Here is a 19,474-nt window from a genome sequence, read left to right on the forward strand (position 1 = left end):
GATCAATGGATGCCTCCCTCGCCTAGGTGCATTCCCGCCTTCCCGTCACGAGCGAGGCAGATGATTTCGGTTTGTCGCGGGCCTTTTTTTATTGTGAATGATGGAGAATGTGCCTCCGCATCGCTGGACTTGAGTGATTTTAGAGCGGCGTCGTCCTTGGTCTGAGATGAATCGGGTGAGTGTGTGAGATGCGGGATTCGTGATCTGGGGTTGCGATGCCGAGGGTGGTAGATTTGTCCTCGGGGCCGGTTTGGGTGGATGGATGGATGCTGGTGGTGTCTTTTACTTGAAGGTTCTGTGCCGTATTACTCATGACATTTGATGACAGTTTGTGCCTTGGGTGTCTGTCTAATAGCGCATGAATCTGCTTTTGACGGCGAAAGGTGCCTTGCCTGCGTATGCTGGAGCGGGCAGGTGATGGCTCGGTTTCGCGTGTAAGTTGAGAATGTGATGCGGGCTGTGGGGATACGAGGTGATGCGTACCTTATGCTCTGTGCGATGGAATTTTTGACTTTGATCGTGATTTCTTTTGATTCTACATCTTCTATTTTATCGAGCTTGTTTCGTTATATAACTGAGAACGTCTGCTCTGGCTGGGGGCTTGATGATGCTTGGCTTATAAACCGTGCTGCTTGGCATCAACCCGCTGCATCAACTGAGACCGCTGTAATTATAGCGAGGGACAGGTATGGCTCGTGGCGGCGGCGGCCCGATACGGCGGGCCTCTGCAAGCCTCGCGCTGGACGTGCCTGCTCCTCCTGCACCTACGCGGAGGAGATCTGGCAGATCAAAAACACCAAGTATATTCACGGATACCGACGATACCGATTTGAAGCCTGGAGCGAGCGAGAGATTTTCTGAGAAGCCGGGGACTGGACATGGTCAGAACCAGCAGCCGCGGACTCGGTTTACCATTGACCCCGAGGGCCAACTTACACACGATGAGACGAGCGTCGACGTCGTCACGGTGCCGTGTCCGGGCGGGCATCCCCTGCGGAGCTGGAACCGAGATGGCCTCATGGGACGATATTATGGCGCGCCGTCGATGCGGGATGCCGAGGTTCGCGAGGTGGAGCGGCAGGGCCCGTCGTGGGTGAGGCAGGGCATTCGGCGAGAGGCCAACAGGGCGAGGATCTTGCTGTACGAGCACCCGGAGGTTGTGGACGGCATGACGCTGAACAAGCTGGCGGTTGCGCTGCTGGACGAGCTGAGGGAGCTGAGGACGAGGGAGAAGCGGGAGAGGCCGCTGTTGTTTATTGGGCATAGCATTGGCGGGTTGGTGGTGAAGATGGCGTTGGTGAGGGCGAGTCGGGATGCGAGGTATGAGGGGATACTGAGGGAGTGTTATGGGGTTGCTTTCTTTGGTGAGTGGCAGTGATGGCTGCAAGCCTTTGGGGTGATGACGGTGATGCTAATGATGGGATGTCTAGGAACGCCGCATCAAGGATCCAGCTACTTTGCCATGCCCTCTCTCGCGTCGAGCATCCAGCAGCTCTTACAGCTATCAGCTCCCTTGCCGGCATCTCTCACGGATGATTTACGCATGGCAAATCATTTACTGCTCCATGTAGATGAAGACTTCAAAATCATATCCGACGATCTCCGCGTATGGACCTTTTACGAGACAATCGACTCTCGACTATCAGCCAACTCGGGAGACATCTACTTCACGGCTCCCCCTGACATCCATCAAGTCTGCCATTCTAGGGATGCGTCAGGAGCGCATTTTCCCCCTGCAGGGCGACCATGCCAACATTGCGTCCTTTGGGAGGCACAACGTGCACACGCTGCGGCTGTTCTTGCGCCAGCTGGCGGAGCATATCGAAAAGGCAGATTCCAACGCCCGCGAGGATGCGAGGGCGGGGAAATGGATGCTCAACTTGGAGCAGAAGGTGACGGTGGAGGTTCATGGCTTTTTTGACGACGCGGGGATTGATGATGGGACGGTGAGGGCCTGGTCGACGAGATTGCCGCTGAGGGAGTTTCTGAACAAAGGCCCGGAAGCATGTCTGAGTGAGAGGCTGAATGAGTCGGACGGCCCGCCTGAGGAGGGAAGATTTCTTGCCATGAGGGGGGAGGACGGGCTTGGTGGATATGGAGGGACCACCCGAGGTTGTTGTTGCGTTTCCTCCGGATCCTATGACGGTAAAGAATGCGTTGGGTATTAATCAAGACATGATCCCTTCGGTTGATCACACTGATGCGCTGCCTTTGGTATTGCCGGTGCCGCCGTCGCCCATGCTTCTACCGGTTGACTCTCCAATGTCAAGGCCAAGAAAGAGTACGGAATCTGCACCGTCGGCAATACGTTCACGGCCTGCAGCTGGACCTTTGACGCCTCCTTCTCGGCCCATCTCGCTGCCCCCTCAGCAAACGTCGGCTTTTCGGAAACCCTCGCCCCTTATGCGGGCGAGCCTAGACCAGGAGCTCGCTATTGATCGTCTTTCGCCTCCTTTACGTGGCCGAGTCGGGCGGTCATTTAGCCGGTCTATGAGTCTGGACAGTGACATTGGGGGCGCATCATCTCCCCCTCGGTATCGTGGCTTTCCTCCTTTATCTGCGCGAAGTAAAAGTACGTTTGACAGGGCTCTTATTGGAGATGAGAATGATAGCGATGACGGTGAGGACGACGGTGGGCTGGAGGGGTCTCCGAAACTGCCCGAGAGCGTTCTTGCGATTCGGAAGATGGCAAAGGAGAGGGGCCACAGGCCGAGCGAAACTGTGATTGTAGATGACGGGGTGGTGGCGGCTCATACTGCGTTTATGAAGCCGGAGGCTAAGGCGAGGAAGTTTGTTTGGATTCATTTGCCGTTTAATAACCCTACCTGGGTGACTGTAAGTTTCCATTTCAAGAGTTACTCTCAGAGATTGATGAATGTATGAGGACTAACAAAGGAATGTTGTTACTAGGCTATCCTTCAGACGTTGCAGGTTTCCTATCAGAGGGACTTTTCTGCCTTGTCGAATCATGATTTTTGGGTGAGGAGGCATACGCGCGGGAGACACTCGCAGCATTATGCACATTTTGCGAAACCGGGATGTTACTTTACAGCACCTCGGACGTGTAAGTGAAATCTGTTATTCTTCTATCCCAATATCATGAAAACTGACATGTGCTCATGTATAGTATCTCCACGGGCTCATTCTGTGACCAGCCGCTCCCTTTCACCACCTGGTGGAGACGACCAGATGTATGTTTGTGTGTTTCTCCCGTACCTACACTTTGACTCGTACAAGAGACTCATCCGCCGACGCGAACTCATTGCGAAGCGTTTGGCTCACGGGAGGGCCAGGCCCGTGCCTGAATCTGTTGCCAAGTCGGATTCTGTTGAACTGCAAGTTGTCTGGGAGTTCTTGGGACATGACCCGCCAATTAACTGCCGGCGCACGCTGGATCAATATGGCTACCCGTCGATCAGGGATACACGGTCTCGGGACGACGACCAAATGCTGTACAAGTTGACAAAGGAAAGATACTATGACGTGGCTGAATACAGGGGATTGTATAGTCAGACTTCGGGCAGTGGTTCCGCGTCAGGAGAAAGCAGTAATAAAAGCGGAAACGGGAGCGGGACTGGGAGCGGCAATGCTGGTGGAAGCCGGACTGGGAGCTGGCGGGAGAGGCTCAATAAACAGAATGGCGGCGAGAACGGAGATGAAGAGGTTGAGAAGGATGTGCTGAATGGGAATGTGCTGATGGTGGACCAGCTATGGATCTGGACTATTTCAACTCGTGAGTTGACTTGCTGTATACACTGATTGATTCTATGCTAACTTGGGTATAGATACGCTGCTTTCATTCTTCCCCAAGCGGGAGAGCGATCCTATCGAGGGGCCATTGTATCAGCAGGCAGATCTGCGCGATAGCATCTTCAACGATGTCAATGTAGATCTCACTCGCCTTTGTGATAGCTCTTTGGACTTGGCGGCACTAGCAGCTCTGCATGCGGTGAGCGTTCTCCTTGACCGGGCTTCTCATCCCGATTTGGAGGTCTTTCGCATCTTTGAAGAAGCCATTAGCATCTTGGTAAGTCAACTGCTGCCCTACCTGGGTAGTATGTTTTTACTAATACGCTTGGTAGACTGAGAAACTTACAACATCTCTCAAAGAGTTCCGCTCAGAGGGATTCCGTGACAAGGCTTTTGACTATGAGCCTGTCGAGAATAAAGCTCGCTCGATCCGGGAGCGTCACAAACAGGAGGGTCGACGAGCCGAGCAAGAGAATAGGGACAACACTTCGGCGTTGTTGGAGCTACGAGATATTGAGGACGAATTGGCAACTCTACTGGGGCTCTTTGAGAGACAGACAAAAGTGATTTCATCGATGCACACCATCTATAATCGCCCCGAGATGAGAGCCCACACGGTCCATGGCAGAGGATTCCTCGTTGAGGCGCTGAAGCGGCTGGGAGAGTATATCCACGTGACGGAGGAAATGATTCGACGGGTGAAGAATACGAGAGACGAATACGACAAATTGCTGCAAATGGTGCAGCGCCAGGCGCAAGTTGACGAAGTACGACTCAGTAGACTTCACGCTGATTTAGCCAGCGCACAGAGCCGAAGTGTGTTGATCTTTACGACCTTTACCGTCATATTCCTGCCGCTTCAGTTCTTTACGGGAATATTTGGCATGAACACGCGAGAATGGGGAGGAGGCGACAATTTGCCGCTGCGGACGATTGCCGTGATTGGCATCCCGGCGAGCGTGCTCCTAATCGTGGTGACTCTCATCGTTGCGTGGAGCACCAATGCGCGACGCTTCTTCAAGTGGATCGGGAGGCGGTATGGAGGAGCAATTCGGTTCTTTTACGAAATCTTTGCAAGACCCGTGGCGCAGTGGACAATGAAGTACATGGATAGTATGGCGGCGAGGAGGGAAGGGAAGCGCAGGCAGGGAGGGCCCGGGAGAGGGGAAGACAGAGCTCCGAATGGCAGCTTGAGCACGGAGACGAGTGATTTCTGGGAGAGGCATCGGCTGGAGAGGGAGAGGGGGTATCAGATTCCAGAGGTGAATAAGGCGCCGGCGAATAGGGTGAAGGGAGGGGGGATGAAGTTGAGGAAGAGGGAGAGGGGGTGATTTTCCATTCTTGAGTGTATGATATACCATGATTGTTTTTTTGTTGTTTCAATTTTTTTTTTTTTTTTTTTTTTTTTTTGGCTTTGAGAAATGAAGGTTATGATGGGATGGGGATGAGCATTCTAAAAATACATGTAACATGAATTTGGTGTGAGTCGGTTTGGTGCTATCAGCATAAGAACAAATAAACAATGTCACGATAGCTAATGCTTGAAATAACCTTTTGGTTTTCAGTACAATTTACACATGTTGACCATCAGCCCTCAATCATCTCATTACTCTTCCCATCCCTCTCATCAAGCAACAACCGCGCCGTCTCGGCACCTCCCACCGGCAGCTTGATGGAACTCCCCTCGTAGGGCAGATGCGTGGGCAAAATGTCCAGCTGGCGCAGCACGGTGGCCTGGTCCCACAGGATGTGCTCGTGGTAGAGGCGGTCGCCGCGGATGTTGATGATGCCGACGGTGGGGATGGCGAGGGGCTTGTTGGTTGGGGGGGATTTTGGGGAGGAGGGCGGGGATTTCGGTGGTGTGGGTGCAGCAGAAGATGAATTCGTCTGGGGGGGGGTTAATGTCAGTTTACTTTTTTTTTTTTTGGATATGTATGTTATATGTTTGAAGGTTGATGAGACTTACCGACGATGCGATCTGGGCCGATGGTGCGGGAGACGGTTTTGAGGGTTGTGTCCGGGGGGTTGCTGGAATTGAGTGAGTGAGTGAGAATGTGAGAGATGAGGATTGGGTGAGATTACCAGAAGATGAAGTGGTCGCGGTAGAAGGCGGTTAGTTTCTCGCGGCCAATACCACCCGTCATCTATGCAATGGTCAGCGTTCCATTTGATATATATGACATTGAATATTGTTATTCACAGTAGGGACATGGTTGACATATGGCTCTGCCTATAATTAATTGCCTTGTTAGTTAGTTACTACATCAGACATGTTTTTAAAAGAAAAGGGGAATCATCCTCACAACCATGGTGGCCATGGTCTTGGCAACACTTCGTCCTACAAACTCCCAGTAGCAGTGCTCTTCCCAGATGGCCTCGAGATCAAAATGCGGCCCGCCGAGATGCTTCCGCAGAAAGACCAAGCTTCGCGTGTGCGCCATGCTGGCAGAAGCGTTGTCGTAGGCCGCCGCAGACGGCAGGACAAAATGGGCAGACGTGCCCGGGTAAGAATGCACTTTGACGTCGAGACTTTTCCCAGCGTCGTTTTCTGAGAATTCGGGTGGTGGAGGGATGCTGGTGTGAGAGAGCAGCGGGAGCACAGAAGCGCTGCTGGGGGCGCTTTCGGAAAAGGTGATGATGCCGGCGATGCCATGCTGCTGGAGGCGCTCGGCGTCGAGCAGCAGCGACGGCACGATGACGCCGTCGTAGATGGCGAGGCCAAACTTGTCCTTTGTGTCGACTGCGTCATGGGCCTTTAGTGCCTCGACGGCCTCGCGGATCTGGTTCACGACGTCTGACACGGTGGCGTCGTCGCCGGTGAGCTCCTCCATTTCGTTGGCCGGCAGCGTGATGGCCACGACGGCGAAGCCCTCCTCGGCCCATTTCTGCAGGGGCTCCGGGTCGAGTGGCTTTGCGACGGCGGCGGGCCGGGGCGGGATGGACGAGGCGCTGGGGAGGAGGACGATGAGGCCTGGGCCGGAGCCGCGGCGGGAGAGCGGCGGCTGGAGCACGGAGGAGGGGCCGATGGGGAGGGCCGGGGCGGAGGGGGAGGGGCGGGGCGGTTTCGTTGGGGGAGGAGGCGTCGTAGGAGGACATGGTGGTGTTTGTAGAGTGATGATTGAAGCTTTACATTAAGAGATGTTTGGAGAGAGATGAAGGTATATCGGTTTATATCATCATGATGGCTTTTGGCGGTTCAGTTGAATGAGGGGTAGCTCTTGTAGCATACACCCCACCATGATGTTTGGGGGATTGTCCCGTCTATACGTATACGCCTCTATTGTCGTATTACTCGTAGCTTTATGTTTACTGTTAACATTTACAGCTACTGCGTGCATGCATGATTCAGGGCGCGTCGCCTTGTTAGAGCTCGGCGACAGTTCCGAAGCCAGGTGCTGGATGCAACGCTATTGGAGCAGGCATAACAAGCGAAGCAAGATGGATGCGCATGCCATGCAATGCAATATATGCACTCAGACATGTTACTCAGCCTTTGCTATAGATCTAGTACCTCTTATCCCATTTCATGCCCAAGACACCAGAAAAAAGAGTCAATAAAAATCATCGAGACCCTGTGATCTGATCATCTGCTGCCCATGCTGGTGTAGCGCCAGCCGCTGCCATTCGTCTCCATCAGGCACTTGCAGGGTTCACCGGGCCCCGCTACGAGCCCTGCCGCACAGCGAATGCGACTCTGAGCCTCGATGCAGCAGTTTTGAGCTTCCTGTTCGTGTTGGTGAATCTCTTGACCTCCATCCTCTCATCTTCTGTCTCTCTTGACCCTTTTCCTTCTTTTCCACGCTCACGGCTAGAGTCATGAAGAGCTGACAGCTGGATCAAGAACAACAACAACCGCCAGCCCAGTCAAGATGCCTCCTCATGCTCCAAGATGGCTCCTCGCGCCGCCCATCCAGACGGCGCCCTTGAAATACCTGCTCGTCATGCCCGTCGTCCTCTCCGTCGCCACCTTTGCCGCGCTCTTCGCCTCGTCCGACGTCGACATCGCGCTGCTGTGGTCGCAGTGCCACGCCCACGCGCGCATCCCCGGCCTCAGCCGCATCCCGCTGCTGGGCACGCCGGCCTGCTTCCTCGTCAGCTTCTTCCAGGCCGCGCTCGACTCGCTGCGGTCGCGCGCCGTCATGGGCGTCATCCTGGCCTACGTCGGCGCGCTGGCCACGGTGTGCACCGTCGAGTCGGCGCGGCGCTGCAACCGGCCGAATGCGCTGATTGCGCGGCCCACGCTGTGGTGGCTGGTCTTCAACCTGCTGGGCGGCGCCATGGTGTGGCAGCTGGTGATTGTGCCGGCCTTTCTGCACCGGGCCAAGGCGCTGGCGATGGCGAAGCAGCAGGCGGGCAGCAACGAGAATGAGGTTGAAAGCGATGCCCTCAACGCCACGGGGCAGGGCCGCACGCTGCCAGACTCCGAGGCCGTGGCCATCCCCATTGCCGTCGCCGTCGGCTACTACCTGCCCTCGGTCCTCATGCTGGCGTACAACTCGCCCGTCGCAATCGCCGCCTGGCTCTTCTTCCCGGCCTACGTCTCGCTCGTGCGCCAGGGCGTGCGGTACATCATCCAGAGGATACGCCGCGTGGGCCCGACCGACATCCACCACGAGTCGCACTGGCAGAGCGTGGCCCTCGTGTACACGCTGCCCATCGTGTTGTCTGTAGCGGCGCACTTGTTTGTCCTCTGGAACCTGGCCCAGCGCGACGATCGCAAGGAGCTGACCAAGCTGGCGGTGAGCTTCATCGAGATTGACTTCCAGTTCATTGCCTGGACCGTCTTGTATTGGGTTTTTGTTGAGGCCGGGTGGCGGGTGCCGTTGGGCATGATTGCGATTTCGGTCCTGGCCGGGCCTGGCGCGGGCACTTGCTTGGGGTGGCTGCATCGTGAGAGGGTGCTGAGGAATGGCTTTGCGGGGCTGTTTGAGTCTGAGGCTTCTGGGGATGATGAGCGTGTAGGTGAAGAGGCACCGCTGTTGAGATGAGACGGGATGGCGATGTAGCGAAGCGAGTATTCGCACTGATGCTATGAGATACCCCTAATATTATACGTCGCAACATCTAATAATTATACAATGGCAATTAGCAGCTTGGCTCTTTTTATATATACATATACATCCATCTCACTGCTAGATCCAAAGAGCGATTGTTGTAATGGTACATCCTGCTAGTATCATAGCCAGGTGCATTCATGCTTTCTAGATTCAAAACACTCAGCTTCGTCTCCTCATAAATAGTACAAGGTATGGTTACACAACGCCGCCGCCGCTATCCCTTTTCTTTCCTTTATAGCACATGCTCCCTCTTCCCCCCCCCTCCTTTTTTGTCTATGAGATTTTTTTAGTTGTCCTTGGGTACCTGCGCCAAGATCCTCTCCCTCACCACCTGCGCCGCCACGGCAGATCCGTGCTGCAGCGTGACGGCGCCGATGATGGCCATGAGCGCCGAGTTTAACACCACTTCCACACCTGAGGCCTCGAGCCGTCGGGGCTGTTGTTTTCATGTTAGTAAAATCAAAGCCACCAGTCTGTTGGACGAGCCATCAACGTACCAATCGGGGCTTCCACCGAACTACATCCATCAGCCCAACGTTGTTAGCCAACTGGTAGAGCTTATCCTTGCCGATTATGTCTCGGGGTCCCATGACGTTGAGGTTGTCTACCGAAAGCAATTGGTCGTCCTCCAATGGTGTTCTGTCGAATTGATCGGGGAATATTGAGCCGTCAAGAGGCTCTTTGCTGACAATCTCTTTTGTTGCTTCCATTACCATTGTCAACCGTCCTAGAATTGCAAAGTTTAGCATATGCTTCTTCTCCGTTCAACATGAGCCGTCATAACCAACCTAGCAGTGCCAATCTGTCATTGAACCCTCTCCTTCCTTGATCAAAGCTCTTGTGTGTCACCGCCAGCCACTTGAGTTCCTCCGGCAGCATCTTGCTACCTCCCGGTCCGAGCAAGCGGTTGTACACTTCATCCAGCCGCGTGGGATCGTTATTCACCGCCCAGATCTTATTACGGGCGCTCTTTGCAAAGTCCAGCTGCAGAGGCGCCTTCATTCCCTGCGGCGTCTGGCTCCATCGCGGCTTCGTCTTCGTGCTGGCTGATGTCGCGGGGATCTTGAAGGACTCTGGTGTTGAAGGTGCAGATTCGGATTCCGTTGCGAATGTGCGTGCGCATGGGGCCAAGGCGCGGGCGGTGTGCCGACAGCGAGCCAGGCTCGGACGGCAGGACTGAAGAGCCATGGCTTTGTGAGATCAATGGTGCACGGAAAGTCGGCTTCTATGGCGATTTCGACGCTGTCTATATGGTGTTGAAGGCCTATCGAACAAATCTGGAGCATTTTCGGGGTCACGTGTTTGGCGGCATGTTGCGATCTTATCTTATCGCTTATCGATTTGCGGTCCTGGCGTCACTGGGGAGCTTGCTTAGACTGATCTTACCCTATATCTGGAAAGTTTGTTCGATTGCCGAGTTTTGGTAAAACAAGCACATTATTCTCTACTAGATTATCAATGAAATTTGAAACGACACTTAGTATCAAGAGTAAGCTAATGTGTATATATGAAAGAAGCTTTAATGGGTAGTGGGCAGTGTGTGAATGTATTTGGGTGTTTCTTGAATGAAACGGAAGAAATTAATAAAATGAAAAAAGGTTGCAAGAATCTCACTGGTGTGCTGTAAGACCATTTTGATGTTTTGCAATAATAAACATTTACCCCTCGGTTACTCAGTCAAGGCTCTAGGCCATCACAATCACTGCACGACATATACAGCGCCTACTTGGATTCCATGTACGAAATCAGCCCTACTGTTCGCTATTTGCCTCCGCTGATTCCCATTTTGGGCATGTGGCGCCCCGGCCTTCAGCGGACCCATAGCGCTAACTCAGCTGTAGGTACAGCGGAGCTCCTGCATTCAATCTGACGTTTTGTCGCGACTCGACTCGAGGGAGGTACCAGCCCTACATCTTTTGCTTCTCTTCTTGCTGCTTCCTCCTCTTTCTTACAACCTGACACCTCGGATTTTTCTTCCACCAGTTTTTGAGAAGCCATCACAATCAGATGGCGTCTGCAGATCCTCCAGACGCCGGTCTGCGCGGTCGTCTTGCTGCTGTGCTTCCAAAGGGCTACAAATTCGGCATCCATCACGTTTCCACTCCTCCCACGAAAGTCGACGCGCTCTACTCTGCGCCCCCAGGCGAGCGACCCGAACGAACATACTGCGAGAAGCACTTTCTGAGCGTTTCAATTGACGCCGAAAACTCGTCATCAGATGCTTCAACAAGCGAAAACACACCAGAACAGGCTGCGCAGCGCAAACGGGTCCTCATTCTTGGCATCGAGATCTTCATATATACCACGGCCCGGTCCACCACCTTGTTTGTGTCCAAGGCTGACTCTACTGGATTTTTGAACAAACTACAGCTACCAAAAGGCGCTCCTAGCCCGATACGAGAGGTTTGCGCGACCTTTGTGCGCTATCTGGTCGACAAGAGGAGGAGAAAAGACGTGCAACTCGTCGTCAGCTTGTTTGCTCGCGCCCAAGACCAGTATCTCTTCCCCGGAAGCATCGAGTATTCTGGCAAGCATGTTTTGGACGACCGCGGCCTTGTTAAATGGTGGTGTCGAGTGCTCGACCCCATCGTCGAGTCGCCTCCGCGCGGCAGTCTCTCAGCATGGCGTAATACCAAGGGCTACCTGCTTATTCCTGGCTTAGATGCTTACGAAACCCGTGCTTTTATCCCCCGTCGTGCCGGCGCGACATCCAGCTGGGTGCTGAGCCACCCGCTGGAGCGCATTTCTCACTACTCTCGAGAATTTGACTGGGTGCCACCGCGATGTCTCATTCCCAAGTTCCCAGACGACCCCAAATGCCGGTTCCGCGATGAGCTGGACGACGAAGTCACCAAGACCAAGGCGATGAAGACGACGGGAAGCTGGAAATCTGTAAAGACGCTGGACATGTTTTGGGAGATGATGGCATTCCGACAGGAGTGTTCAAGCGGGAGGATGACGGGGTTTATTTGGGTCGTATTTGATGATTTGGATGACGAGTCAAAGCAAGATGGTAGTGATATTGTATCAGTATCTAGTGCCTCGGTCGTAACCAGTGCGTTGAGCGGCGCTCCAGAGACGCCCAGGAAGCAGAGAACTCTGTCAAATGTCACGCCAGCGACGACGCCCAGGAGACTGTTTCCATCCAAATCAGATCAAAGTGGCGGCACGCCCACTAAATCCAAGCGTGACTCTGAGCTTGAAGACAAAAAGTCCAAGAAGCGAAAGGCGGCAAAGATTAAGAGAAAACTCAGAGGCCCCATCAAGTCGCGCCAGCCGCGTATCAAGACCAAGCAGCGCAACTATCTCCTAGACAAGCCCGTATCGACGGCCTACTACTATTGGCCGCACCATGGCCGAGGAGAGAGAATCGTCGACGAGACCGATTACAAGCGCATGCACGAGCTGCTTCTGCGCCTGGACTTTGCGACGCTGGACAAAGCCACGGGTAGCACTCGCCGCTGGTTAAGCGAAGTCGGGCTCGGCAGCCGGTGGGGCTTTGACGTTACGGGAACACGGGAACTCGCCGCTGCATCGGCGGAAACGACGGAGGGCGGAGCGGCGCCGGTGAACAACTTGTCCGGCCTTGTTAAGAGAAAGAGGTCGGACACGGTGGGGGACGGGTCACAGGGCGAGGCGGCCAGTGCCGGCGTCAATGTATTGGGCGGTGGGCTTGTGAGGAAGAAGCCGAAGCAGGGCGAGGGTGAGGGTGATGGCGGTGTTGCTGATACTACTCCACCGGTCAATGTTTTGAGTGCAGGGCTTGTGAGGAAGAAGCAAAAGACTTGAGATGATGTCCGGCTGAATGGGCGTTTTGCGTGTGCTCATGGGCTGGACCTGGAGCATGTAATGATTAGGATATGAAGCTTGTGTTTTTTTTTTTTTTTAAATATTTTTAATGACGAATCTAGATGTCTTGGTGAATGCGTTTACAGGTGTGTTTGTGTAGTGATACCTCTTCAATCGGTCTACGATGCTCGACGTCGGGAATCCGATGCAGTCATGGGACGTTTTACATTGAGAAGACGATGGCCAACGGCAAACGATCTGTGATGAGAGGTACATGTGTCCGTGTCGCGCGCTGGAGTATACGAAAGGGCGTTGTATCGAGGGCGGTAGAGCTACAAGTGACGTTCTGGATGGTTATAAGGCTATGGCATATGGATCTGACTTGCGGGAAGCGTATTGGCTTTTGAAGAAGACCAGATGGGATAGAGTCAGAGTAACTTGCTAGTACAGATCCCTTGTTGCTCCTCATTCAGCCCATCTTCTCTCTGTCAGTTTTGGGCGACAAAAGCCAGCTTTGAACAGACAAGGTGTTGGAAGCAAGTTGCACAAAATCACAGAGGCAGCATCTGCATAATGTCACAGATTACAGCTTGTCCAACGATAAGTGACAGGTAGATGGACATATGTTAATAGTGCAAAGGCGATGGCTGAGCTTTCTGTTCTGACTTGGCTGTTATACGGCACTTACCCAAGAAGCGACCCGTTAGCTCAGGGATATTTATACACCGATGCACTAATGGCAAATGAAGATGTAACTAACATGGGGTTGCAAGCATCGGAATTACATACGAATCCATCATCATAAGAAAGGAGTTGATGTTGGGAAGACTATCGGTAGCTTAATGCGAATGCAGCTGCAGTCAACCATCTAATGGAATTTCGTTGAACAGAAATCAGCCTCTATAAGCTGCTTACTACTTGTGATAGGCATGTTTGGAATACCATGATAATAAACCTGGACAAAAGAAATCACAACATTCTTGAAATGGAGCACAAGCCACAATAAGCATGACAAGTAGATGGATAAATATTGAATAATGCAGCGGGTGATGACTGAGCTGTTATACGGCACTTGTTCATTGAACGCCTTGCCGTTTCAGGGATGTTTCACGCTGTCTGCCGATGATGACTATAAAGATGTAGCTGTTGGATGAGTTGAGATGAGTTTACAAATATTGAAAGTTGTATACAAGTCTAGTATCACAAGAAAGAGTTGATGTTTGAGATACCGTCACTGAGATCCTAGACAAAAGCAATCACAACTCCTTGAATAGGAGCACAAGCTACAATAAGCAATATTCTCAAGTCGTATAAATCCTTCAACCGTGTAAATCCGATACACGTGCAAAATGTTCTAGAAAAAGCCTCACCAAGACTCATAATCCCTCATCCTCAGCTCAGTGTAGCATCTTTATACTAAACAGAGGTATTAAAACTTTTCCCAAGCTTACTGCGGTCTGAGCCCTCTTGGCAAAGTTCAATTAGGCCTTATGACGCGGCCAAGCCGTGCAAGCTTGCCAGAAGAGGTATAAAAACCGCACCGTCACTATGGATCCACGGCCAAAAAGAGACGACAAGACAAGATATCGCAGTTGTCTAGAACGCTCGAGCCTCGTCGTCCCTTCTCTAGGCAACAACTTTGAACATGTTTCACATGTCCGGCGCATAGACAATTTCCAGGTACCGAGATAACTTCTTGTTGGGCGAGGCCAAAGCAACTTAATTTAGCCGCTTGACAGGGCGCATAACAATCACCAACCCCACGGTCTCATGACTGTCTCAAAGGCCGATCTGCCGGCGCGTTGCCCATCCGAGTATCGACTCTGGGGAGCACCCCCCCGTCTAGTTCGTCTAGTTTGCGGGGTATTAGCGGAGCTGCAGAAGAGCAAATGCGGGATGAATGAGGGAAGCACGGGACGTAGAGGGGCTTATTCGCTGCTCCTTTGGCATATCTAGTCTCTGAGAGGAAAGATTTCATGGTAGCGGTGAAAAAAGTTCTTTTCAGAGCTCCAAATGAGTGTCTAGTTTGCCTGCTCACGATGTCAAACATGGGGGGGGTTTCTCAACTCCCACTTTGCATGATTGATCGCAAAGAGCCACAATCATGCCGCGCAATTCTCCGTTGAATCCGCATGAAAAACTCGGAAACAGGGGACTGCCTATTACGAGCGCATGAAGCTCGCTACGGACCACGCTGAGGCGTCGGTATTGTGTCCAAAGGCGGATGCGGTGCTTCCAGACTGGTCCGGGGAAGGGAACTCCAAAAGCTGTGAGGGTGTGTTGACGGCTCTGGGTGTGCCGTCTAAGCGCACAGCTATTGGAGCTATTGGAATCTTTCTTGCAGCTTCTTTAATTCGTTTGGCTTGTGATGCCGAAAATCCTCATTATTAATTTTACGGTGATGAGGGGAGTGGCAGTGTTGATAGGCTGCCAAGAGATGTCAAGTGTGGGTGGCTGTACACCAGCCAACCCTTGCAAAGCCAGGTGGAAATACCTAGTCTTGGATCCTCGCGTGCAGGACATGTGTGAAATGGAAGGAAATAGGAATCCTACAAGGGGGTGGCGACAGGATCGCCCAGATCATCTGGTTCCCGAGCTGTCCCGGCAACTCAAAACACTACTATTATTATCTGCTGCAAGTGGTGAGATGTTTACATGTTGATGGCATGAGCTTAATGTTAACTGAAACCCTCTTTCGGCACTCGTGCAGATGTTTCAGAGAAAGTCTTATCATGCTTATACTCTCGTATCCTTGGGAGCCAGAAGCGAGGCCGGGAACTTCTCACACCTCTACGACAATGCAACATTCCCCGTGCTCGGCCCCAGATAGTAATACTATAAAGCTCCGTACGCAAAGTCACGCACATGGCCGCTGGGCCCGCATTGGCGCCGGGGTAGGCGGGCGTCGTCTTACTGGCGGAGCAGTAGAAGCGCCGCATCGTGAAAAAGAGGACTCTCCAAGCCCCATGTGGAAGTTTGTCCTTGCGCTACGCGAAGTGCCTGGCCGCGAAAGGGTGTAGACAAGAAGCATTCTACTCGTCAATCGAGTTGAAAGATGCCGAGTTTGGGACTAGCAGATCTACTCGTCGTGGAGAAAAGCATGTGCTTTATAGAGGCCTTCTAGATGGGGCAGACGACGAGTATAAGACTGCCGCAGATCCGCTGTTTCACTCTATTCATGCCTTTCGATATTCCAAGAGCAAAGTGAAGTTTTAGTTTTCCCTTTATACACCAGGTTATCATCGTACAGGATGCGATCCGCAGCCATTTTCACAGCTCTCCTGGCGGGCCAGGCCTTTGCTTACCCGAAGCCGGTCATCCAGTCCACCAGCAAGCGGGATTGGCCTTCAATCAATGCCTTCCTCACCGAGATTGCGAAGATTATGCCTATTGGTGATACTGTCACGGCTGCTTGTGATCTGATTGGAGATGGTGAAGACATTGCTGCTGATCTCTTTGGCATCTCTGAAACTGAGAATGAGGCGTGCGGCGACGTAACCGTCTTGTTTGCTCGCGGTACTTGCGACCCTGGCAATGTCGGAGTACTTGTCGGACCTTTCTTTTTCGAGTCGCTGCAAAACGCACTCGGTAGCACATCTCTTGGTGTTCAAGGCTTCAACTACCCTGCGAGTGTTCAGGGCTTCCTGTCTGGAGCGGTCCAGCCAGGCATTGACTTGTAAGCTCCATACTTATTATTCGCTTTCCCACTGCAAAAAACCACCAGACTAACCAGCACTTTCAACTCAAATAGGGCCACTCAAATCACATCTGTCACACAGAGCTGCCCGAATACCAAGCTTGTGGTTGGTGGCTACTCCCAAGGCAGCTTGGTCGTCCACAACGCGGTGGGCCACTTGGATGCAGCAACCGCCTCCAAAATCAGCGCCGTGGTGCTCTTTGGCGACCCAAGAGACGGACAGGCTCTTCCCAACATTGCTGCTTCCAAGGTTCTGACCGTCTGCCACGATGGAGACAACATCTGCGCCGGTGGAGACATCATCCTGCTCCCACACTTGACATATGCCGAGGACGCAGATACCGCTGCTGCCTTTGTTGCATCTCTTGTTTGAGAAATCACATGTTTTATTCCTGTACAAAAAAATCAAGGCGAAAAAATGGGGCGTAAGAAAATTACGCAGTGTATATAGCTGAGTGTTGGGCATCTTGAGGATTGCCATGATGATTAATGTATATAAGAAAGCGTTATGCGATTCAATATAAATTACGTATATATTTATTAGGTTATCCATTGTTTCATTATATGCTTCTTTCCTTCATACAATAATTCTTCCCGTGTTCTGGTTGGCTTTGTGTTACATCAAACGATCACTCCATGTGGTGGGCTAATGAAAGAAACGTGGTGAAGGGCCACGCTGGGAACACACACACAGCATTGAACAAATATATGATATAAATTTATCGCTAAAAACTAGTCTAAGTATATCAGGTTGCCTGAATATACTCCATAATAGAAACTCTAAAACTCTCGTAAGCCGATAGTTCTATACTAAGTCAACAACATCTAAGGTGTCTATTTGCGACCAATCAGTTCGAGATAGTGCTCTACAACAGACACTGTCTGCTCTTCGAACGACTTGAATTTGCCAAAAGTCTTCTCAGCCTTGGATGAATCGACGTTAACTGGGGCCGTGATCGGCCGGGGAACAGACTCGAATTTGAAGACGCCATCAGCATAGGCCTCTGGGAAGCGTCTCTTGACGATTTCGAAGGAATCGGCCCAGTCAATTGAGGGAGGCGAATATGCAAGGAAATCCTCGTTGCCCTTGACAATGGACGAGTCCAGAGACTGAACGTGCATCTTGGCAACGTCGTCGACGTGAACGACGGCACCAATCAGGGGCTGATCACGAGCATGGCCGAGGAGAGGGCCAATGAGGAAGGCGTTGGAGCCCTTGACGATATCTGAAGCGTCGGTGATGGTGTCATCGCGACCGACGACGAAGGCAGGCATGATGTTGATGACGGAGAAGGCGGGCTTCTTCTCGGCGACGAATTTGTTGGTGGCCTCGAAAGCTAGAGCTTTGGAGACTTGGTAGGCGTTGACGGGTGATGCATAGGGTCCCACGGTGTTGACGGCGCGAGTTTTCTCTAAAAGGTATATGAGCATCTATTCGCTTCCACCATATAAAATATAGAACACGATCAAAGAAGTGACATACCGTCGGTCTTGACTCCACTGGCCAAGCTCTCGAAAGAAGCAACGGACAAGATGGAGGCAGTAATGACGATTCTTTCGATGCCGGTCACCTTGTGTGCAGCCTCCAAGATGCTGACTGTGCCCCGAATGGCGGGCTGGATAACTTCAGATTGAAAGCCCTCTTCGGTATCAACTGGCCGGACAAGTGGAGAAGCAACGTGCACGACATATTTGACACCCTTGACGGCTTCATCGTAAGCCCCGGGAACAGTAATGTCGGGGACAATGATGCTCTCTAGGTTCGAGACATAGGGAGCAAGAGGCTTGAGCGAGGCGATGCGGTCAAAACCAGCTTGGTTGCGGACAGCGGCGCGGACTTTGTAACCGGCTTTGAGGACTTCAACAAGAGTTTTGAAGCCAATCATGCCAGTGCCGCCGGTGAGCTAAACAGAATAGGGTTGTTAATAAAAATGATGACTAAGTGCAGAGATTGAAGGATTCAGAAACGTATAAGACTTGGAAGTTGATGAGGACTTACAAGAACGAGATCGCCAGCCATGGTGATAGTTTAGTAGTTTTGTGGATTTTTGGTAGAGGTTTTGTCTTAAAAATCAAGTGATTGATTGCTTTGTTTTATTGTTGAGTTGCTTGTAGCTGTGTGTGCTATTGTTTGTTGAATTGAGTCTGAAGATGAAGATGGAAAGCACAACATTGCTGCTTTCGGGCTCCTTATATCCATCTCCCGTCGACGCGAATTACTACATATTTCAAATATTGTATCTCAAATCTTCCATCTGTTGCCATCGTGATACTTGTTAAATTCTCCAAGATTTCTAATCTGGATTCGGACTTTTCCTATATCCAGGGCAACATGAGCTATTCGCGGCTTTTTCGTGGCGTTGAAAAGCCATGGTACGGACATGTAGAAATTGCGGCCTTACGGATGCACCGTAACACCGCAGCGGGCCTAAATGCCTTTCTCTGATTCGCAAGTTGCTCAAAGAAAGTCCGCAGAAATAGCTAGGATCCACTTTATGGAAAATTCTACGCCGGCGCCATGAGCTCCAGCCACGGCCGATTACGATCATGACGCAGTAGCTGATTACTATCCAGGGAATTATTGATTAGTCGAACGTTCTATGATTGGCCCGCAATCATTAATAATGGCTGAACAAGAGTTGGAACGTTTTGGATCCCGAGGTGCATTCCTAGTGCACAATGGTGAGGAAATATGTAAACTGTTTAGAATAACACCGCTTGATGGGCGTGACTCGGCCGACTTCTAGATAACTGTACAAAGGTACCAATGTATATCAGCTGGCAATGTCGTAGTGGCAATGCTGTAATAATTCCGAGACGGCCTTGATTGTGTCGCCGCTTAAAGCCGCAATTAGGGTTCCTGCAGCTATCGCTTGAGGATTCTTGTTTACAAATAGGATTCTGTGCAGCTGAGTGACCAAGTCAGTTGCGCGTATAGACTGTTGACTACTAATGCAATTTGTATATTCCATTCGATTTGATTTGATTCCAGTACCTAAAGTACGGGTTAGTTAGATTCGGCTAGATGTGATGCCGCGGACATCACGCAAAATTGGACACATTCACAGATAACTAGAATGGCTAGAATAGGATAGAATATATCTCATTCTTTTTGAATGACAAATACTAACTTGAACAGAAACTGCCACAGTTGCCTATTTGCGAATTACATGACTAAGCG

The 19,474-nt window shown here is 51.7% G+C and overlaps 8 protein-coding genes across 8 annotated transcripts; 5 read left to right on the forward strand and 3 right to left on the reverse strand.

Moving 5' to 3' along the window:
- Positions 1 to 688: 688 nt before the first annotated feature.
- Positions 689 to 1,921, forward strand: TrAtP1_011640 (uncharacterized protein; the record flags this gene model as incomplete). The annotated part of the gene is made up of 2 exons (XM_066115199.1): positions 689 to 1,364; positions 1,431 to 1,921. 2 exons carry the CDS (start codon positions 689 to 691, stop codon positions 1,919 to 1,921), a joined length of 1,167 nt encoding a protein of 388 aa, XP_065971297.1.
- A 173-nt stretch (positions 1,922 to 2,094) lies between these two features.
- Positions 2,095 to 5,198, forward strand: TrAtP1_011641 (uncharacterized protein; the record flags this gene model as incomplete). Its single annotated transcript, XM_066115200.1, has 6 exons — positions 2,095 to 2,835; positions 2,911 to 3,064; positions 3,128 to 3,733; positions 3,786 to 4,027; positions 4,083 to 5,012; positions 5,178 to 5,198. 6 exons carry the CDS (start codon positions 2,095 to 2,097, stop codon positions 5,196 to 5,198), a joined length of 2,694 nt encoding a protein of 897 aa, XP_065971298.1.
- TrAtP1_011642 (uncharacterized protein) lies at positions 5,161 to 6,989 on the reverse strand (the record flags this gene model as incomplete). Its single annotated transcript, XM_014084745.2, has 6 exons — positions 5,161 to 5,637; positions 5,717 to 5,778; positions 5,833 to 5,894; positions 5,951 to 5,980; positions 6,054 to 6,874; positions 6,980 to 6,989. 6 exons carry the CDS (start codon positions 6,987 to 6,989, stop codon positions 5,378 to 5,380), a joined length of 1,245 nt encoding a protein of 414 aa, XP_013940220.2. The 3' UTR covers positions 5,161 to 5,377.
- Positions 6,990 to 7,619: 630 nt separating this feature from the next.
- On the forward strand, positions 7,620 to 8,738 carry TrAtP1_011643 (uncharacterized protein; the record flags this gene model as incomplete). Its single annotated transcript, XM_014083272.2, has 1 exon — positions 7,620 to 8,738. One exon carries the CDS (start codon positions 7,620 to 7,622, stop codon positions 8,736 to 8,738), a length of 1,119 nt encoding a protein of 372 aa, XP_013938747.2.
- Positions 8,739 to 8,849: 111 nt separating this feature from the next.
- On the reverse strand, positions 8,850 to 10,060 carry TrAtP1_011644 (mitochondrial 54S ribosomal protein mL57). The gene is made up of 3 exons (XM_014083340.2): positions 9,596 to 10,060; positions 9,305 to 9,534; positions 8,850 to 9,243 (listed from the first exon to the last, which is right to left on the reverse strand). Exons 1-3 carry the CDS (start codon positions 9,993 to 9,995, stop codon positions 9,094 to 9,096), a joined length of 780 nt encoding a protein of 259 aa, XP_013938815.2. The 5' UTR covers positions 9,996 to 10,060; the 3' UTR covers positions 8,850 to 9,093.
- Positions 10,061 to 10,685: 625 nt separating this feature from the next.
- Positions 10,686 to 12,695, forward strand: TrAtP1_011645 (uncharacterized protein). Its single transcript, XM_066115201.1, has one exon. The coding sequence runs from the start codon at positions 10,815 to 10,817 to the stop codon at positions 12,594 to 12,596; it is 1,782 nt and encodes a 593-aa protein (XP_065971299.1). The 5' UTR covers positions 10,686 to 10,814; the 3' UTR covers positions 12,597 to 12,695.
- A 3,152-nt stretch (positions 12,696 to 15,847) lies between these two features.
- Positions 15,848 to 16,666, forward strand: TrAtP1_011646 (uncharacterized protein; the record flags this gene model as incomplete). The annotated part of the gene is made up of 2 exons (XM_014084747.2): positions 15,848 to 16,272; positions 16,348 to 16,666. 2 exons carry the CDS (start codon positions 15,848 to 15,850, stop codon positions 16,664 to 16,666), a joined length of 744 nt encoding a protein of 247 aa, XP_013940222.1.
- Positions 16,667 to 16,991: 325 nt separating this feature from the next.
- On the reverse strand, positions 16,992 to 18,487 carry TrAtP1_011647 (uncharacterized protein). The gene is made up of 3 exons (XM_014084748.2): positions 18,293 to 18,487; positions 17,777 to 18,197; positions 16,992 to 17,705 (listed from the first exon to the last, which is right to left on the reverse strand). Exons 1-3 carry the CDS (start codon positions 18,311 to 18,313, stop codon positions 17,128 to 17,130), a joined length of 1,020 nt encoding a protein of 339 aa, XP_013940223.2. The 5' UTR covers positions 18,314 to 18,487; the 3' UTR covers positions 16,992 to 17,127.
- Between the last annotated feature and the right edge of the window lie 987 nt (positions 18,488 to 19,474).

This window comes from Trichoderma atroviride, chromosome 6, assembly GCF_020647795.1.
Source record: "Trichoderma atroviride chromosome 6, complete sequence".
Taxonomy (NCBI): domain Eukaryota; kingdom Fungi; phylum Ascomycota; class Sordariomycetes; order Hypocreales; family Hypocreaceae; genus Trichoderma; species Trichoderma atroviride.

Excerpts from the sequence above, each read along its gene's own strand:
- TrAtP1_011644 (XM_014083340.2), bottom strand. The coding sequence starts at position 9,995 with ATGGCTCTTCAGTCCTGCCGTCCGAGCCTGGCTCGCTGTCGGCACACC. Across the intron at positions 9,535-9,595 it reads TGACAGATTGGCACTGCTAG|GACGGTTGACAATGGTAATG; the intron begins GTTGGTTATGAC and ends TTGCAATTCTAG. Across the intron at positions 9,244-9,304 it reads TTCGGTGGAAGCCCCGATTG|CCCCGACGGCTCGAGGCCTC; the intron begins GTACGTTGATGG and ends TGAAAACAACAG.
- TrAtP1_011645 (XM_066115201.1), top strand. The coding sequence starts at position 10,815 with ATGGCGTCTGCAGATCCTCCAGACGCCGGTCTGCGCGGTCGTCTTGCT.
- TrAtP1_011647 (XM_014084748.2), bottom strand. The coding sequence starts at position 18,313 with ATGGCTGGCGATCTCGTTCTT. Across the intron at positions 18,198-18,292 it reads TGGCTGGCGATCTCGTTCTT|CTCACCGGCGGCACTGGCAT; the intron begins GTAAGTCCTCAT and ends TATTCTGTTTAG. Across the intron at positions 17,706-17,776 it reads CAGTGGAGTCAAGACCGACG|AGAAAACTCGCGCCGTCAAC; the intron begins GTATGTCACTTC and ends TATACCTTTTAG.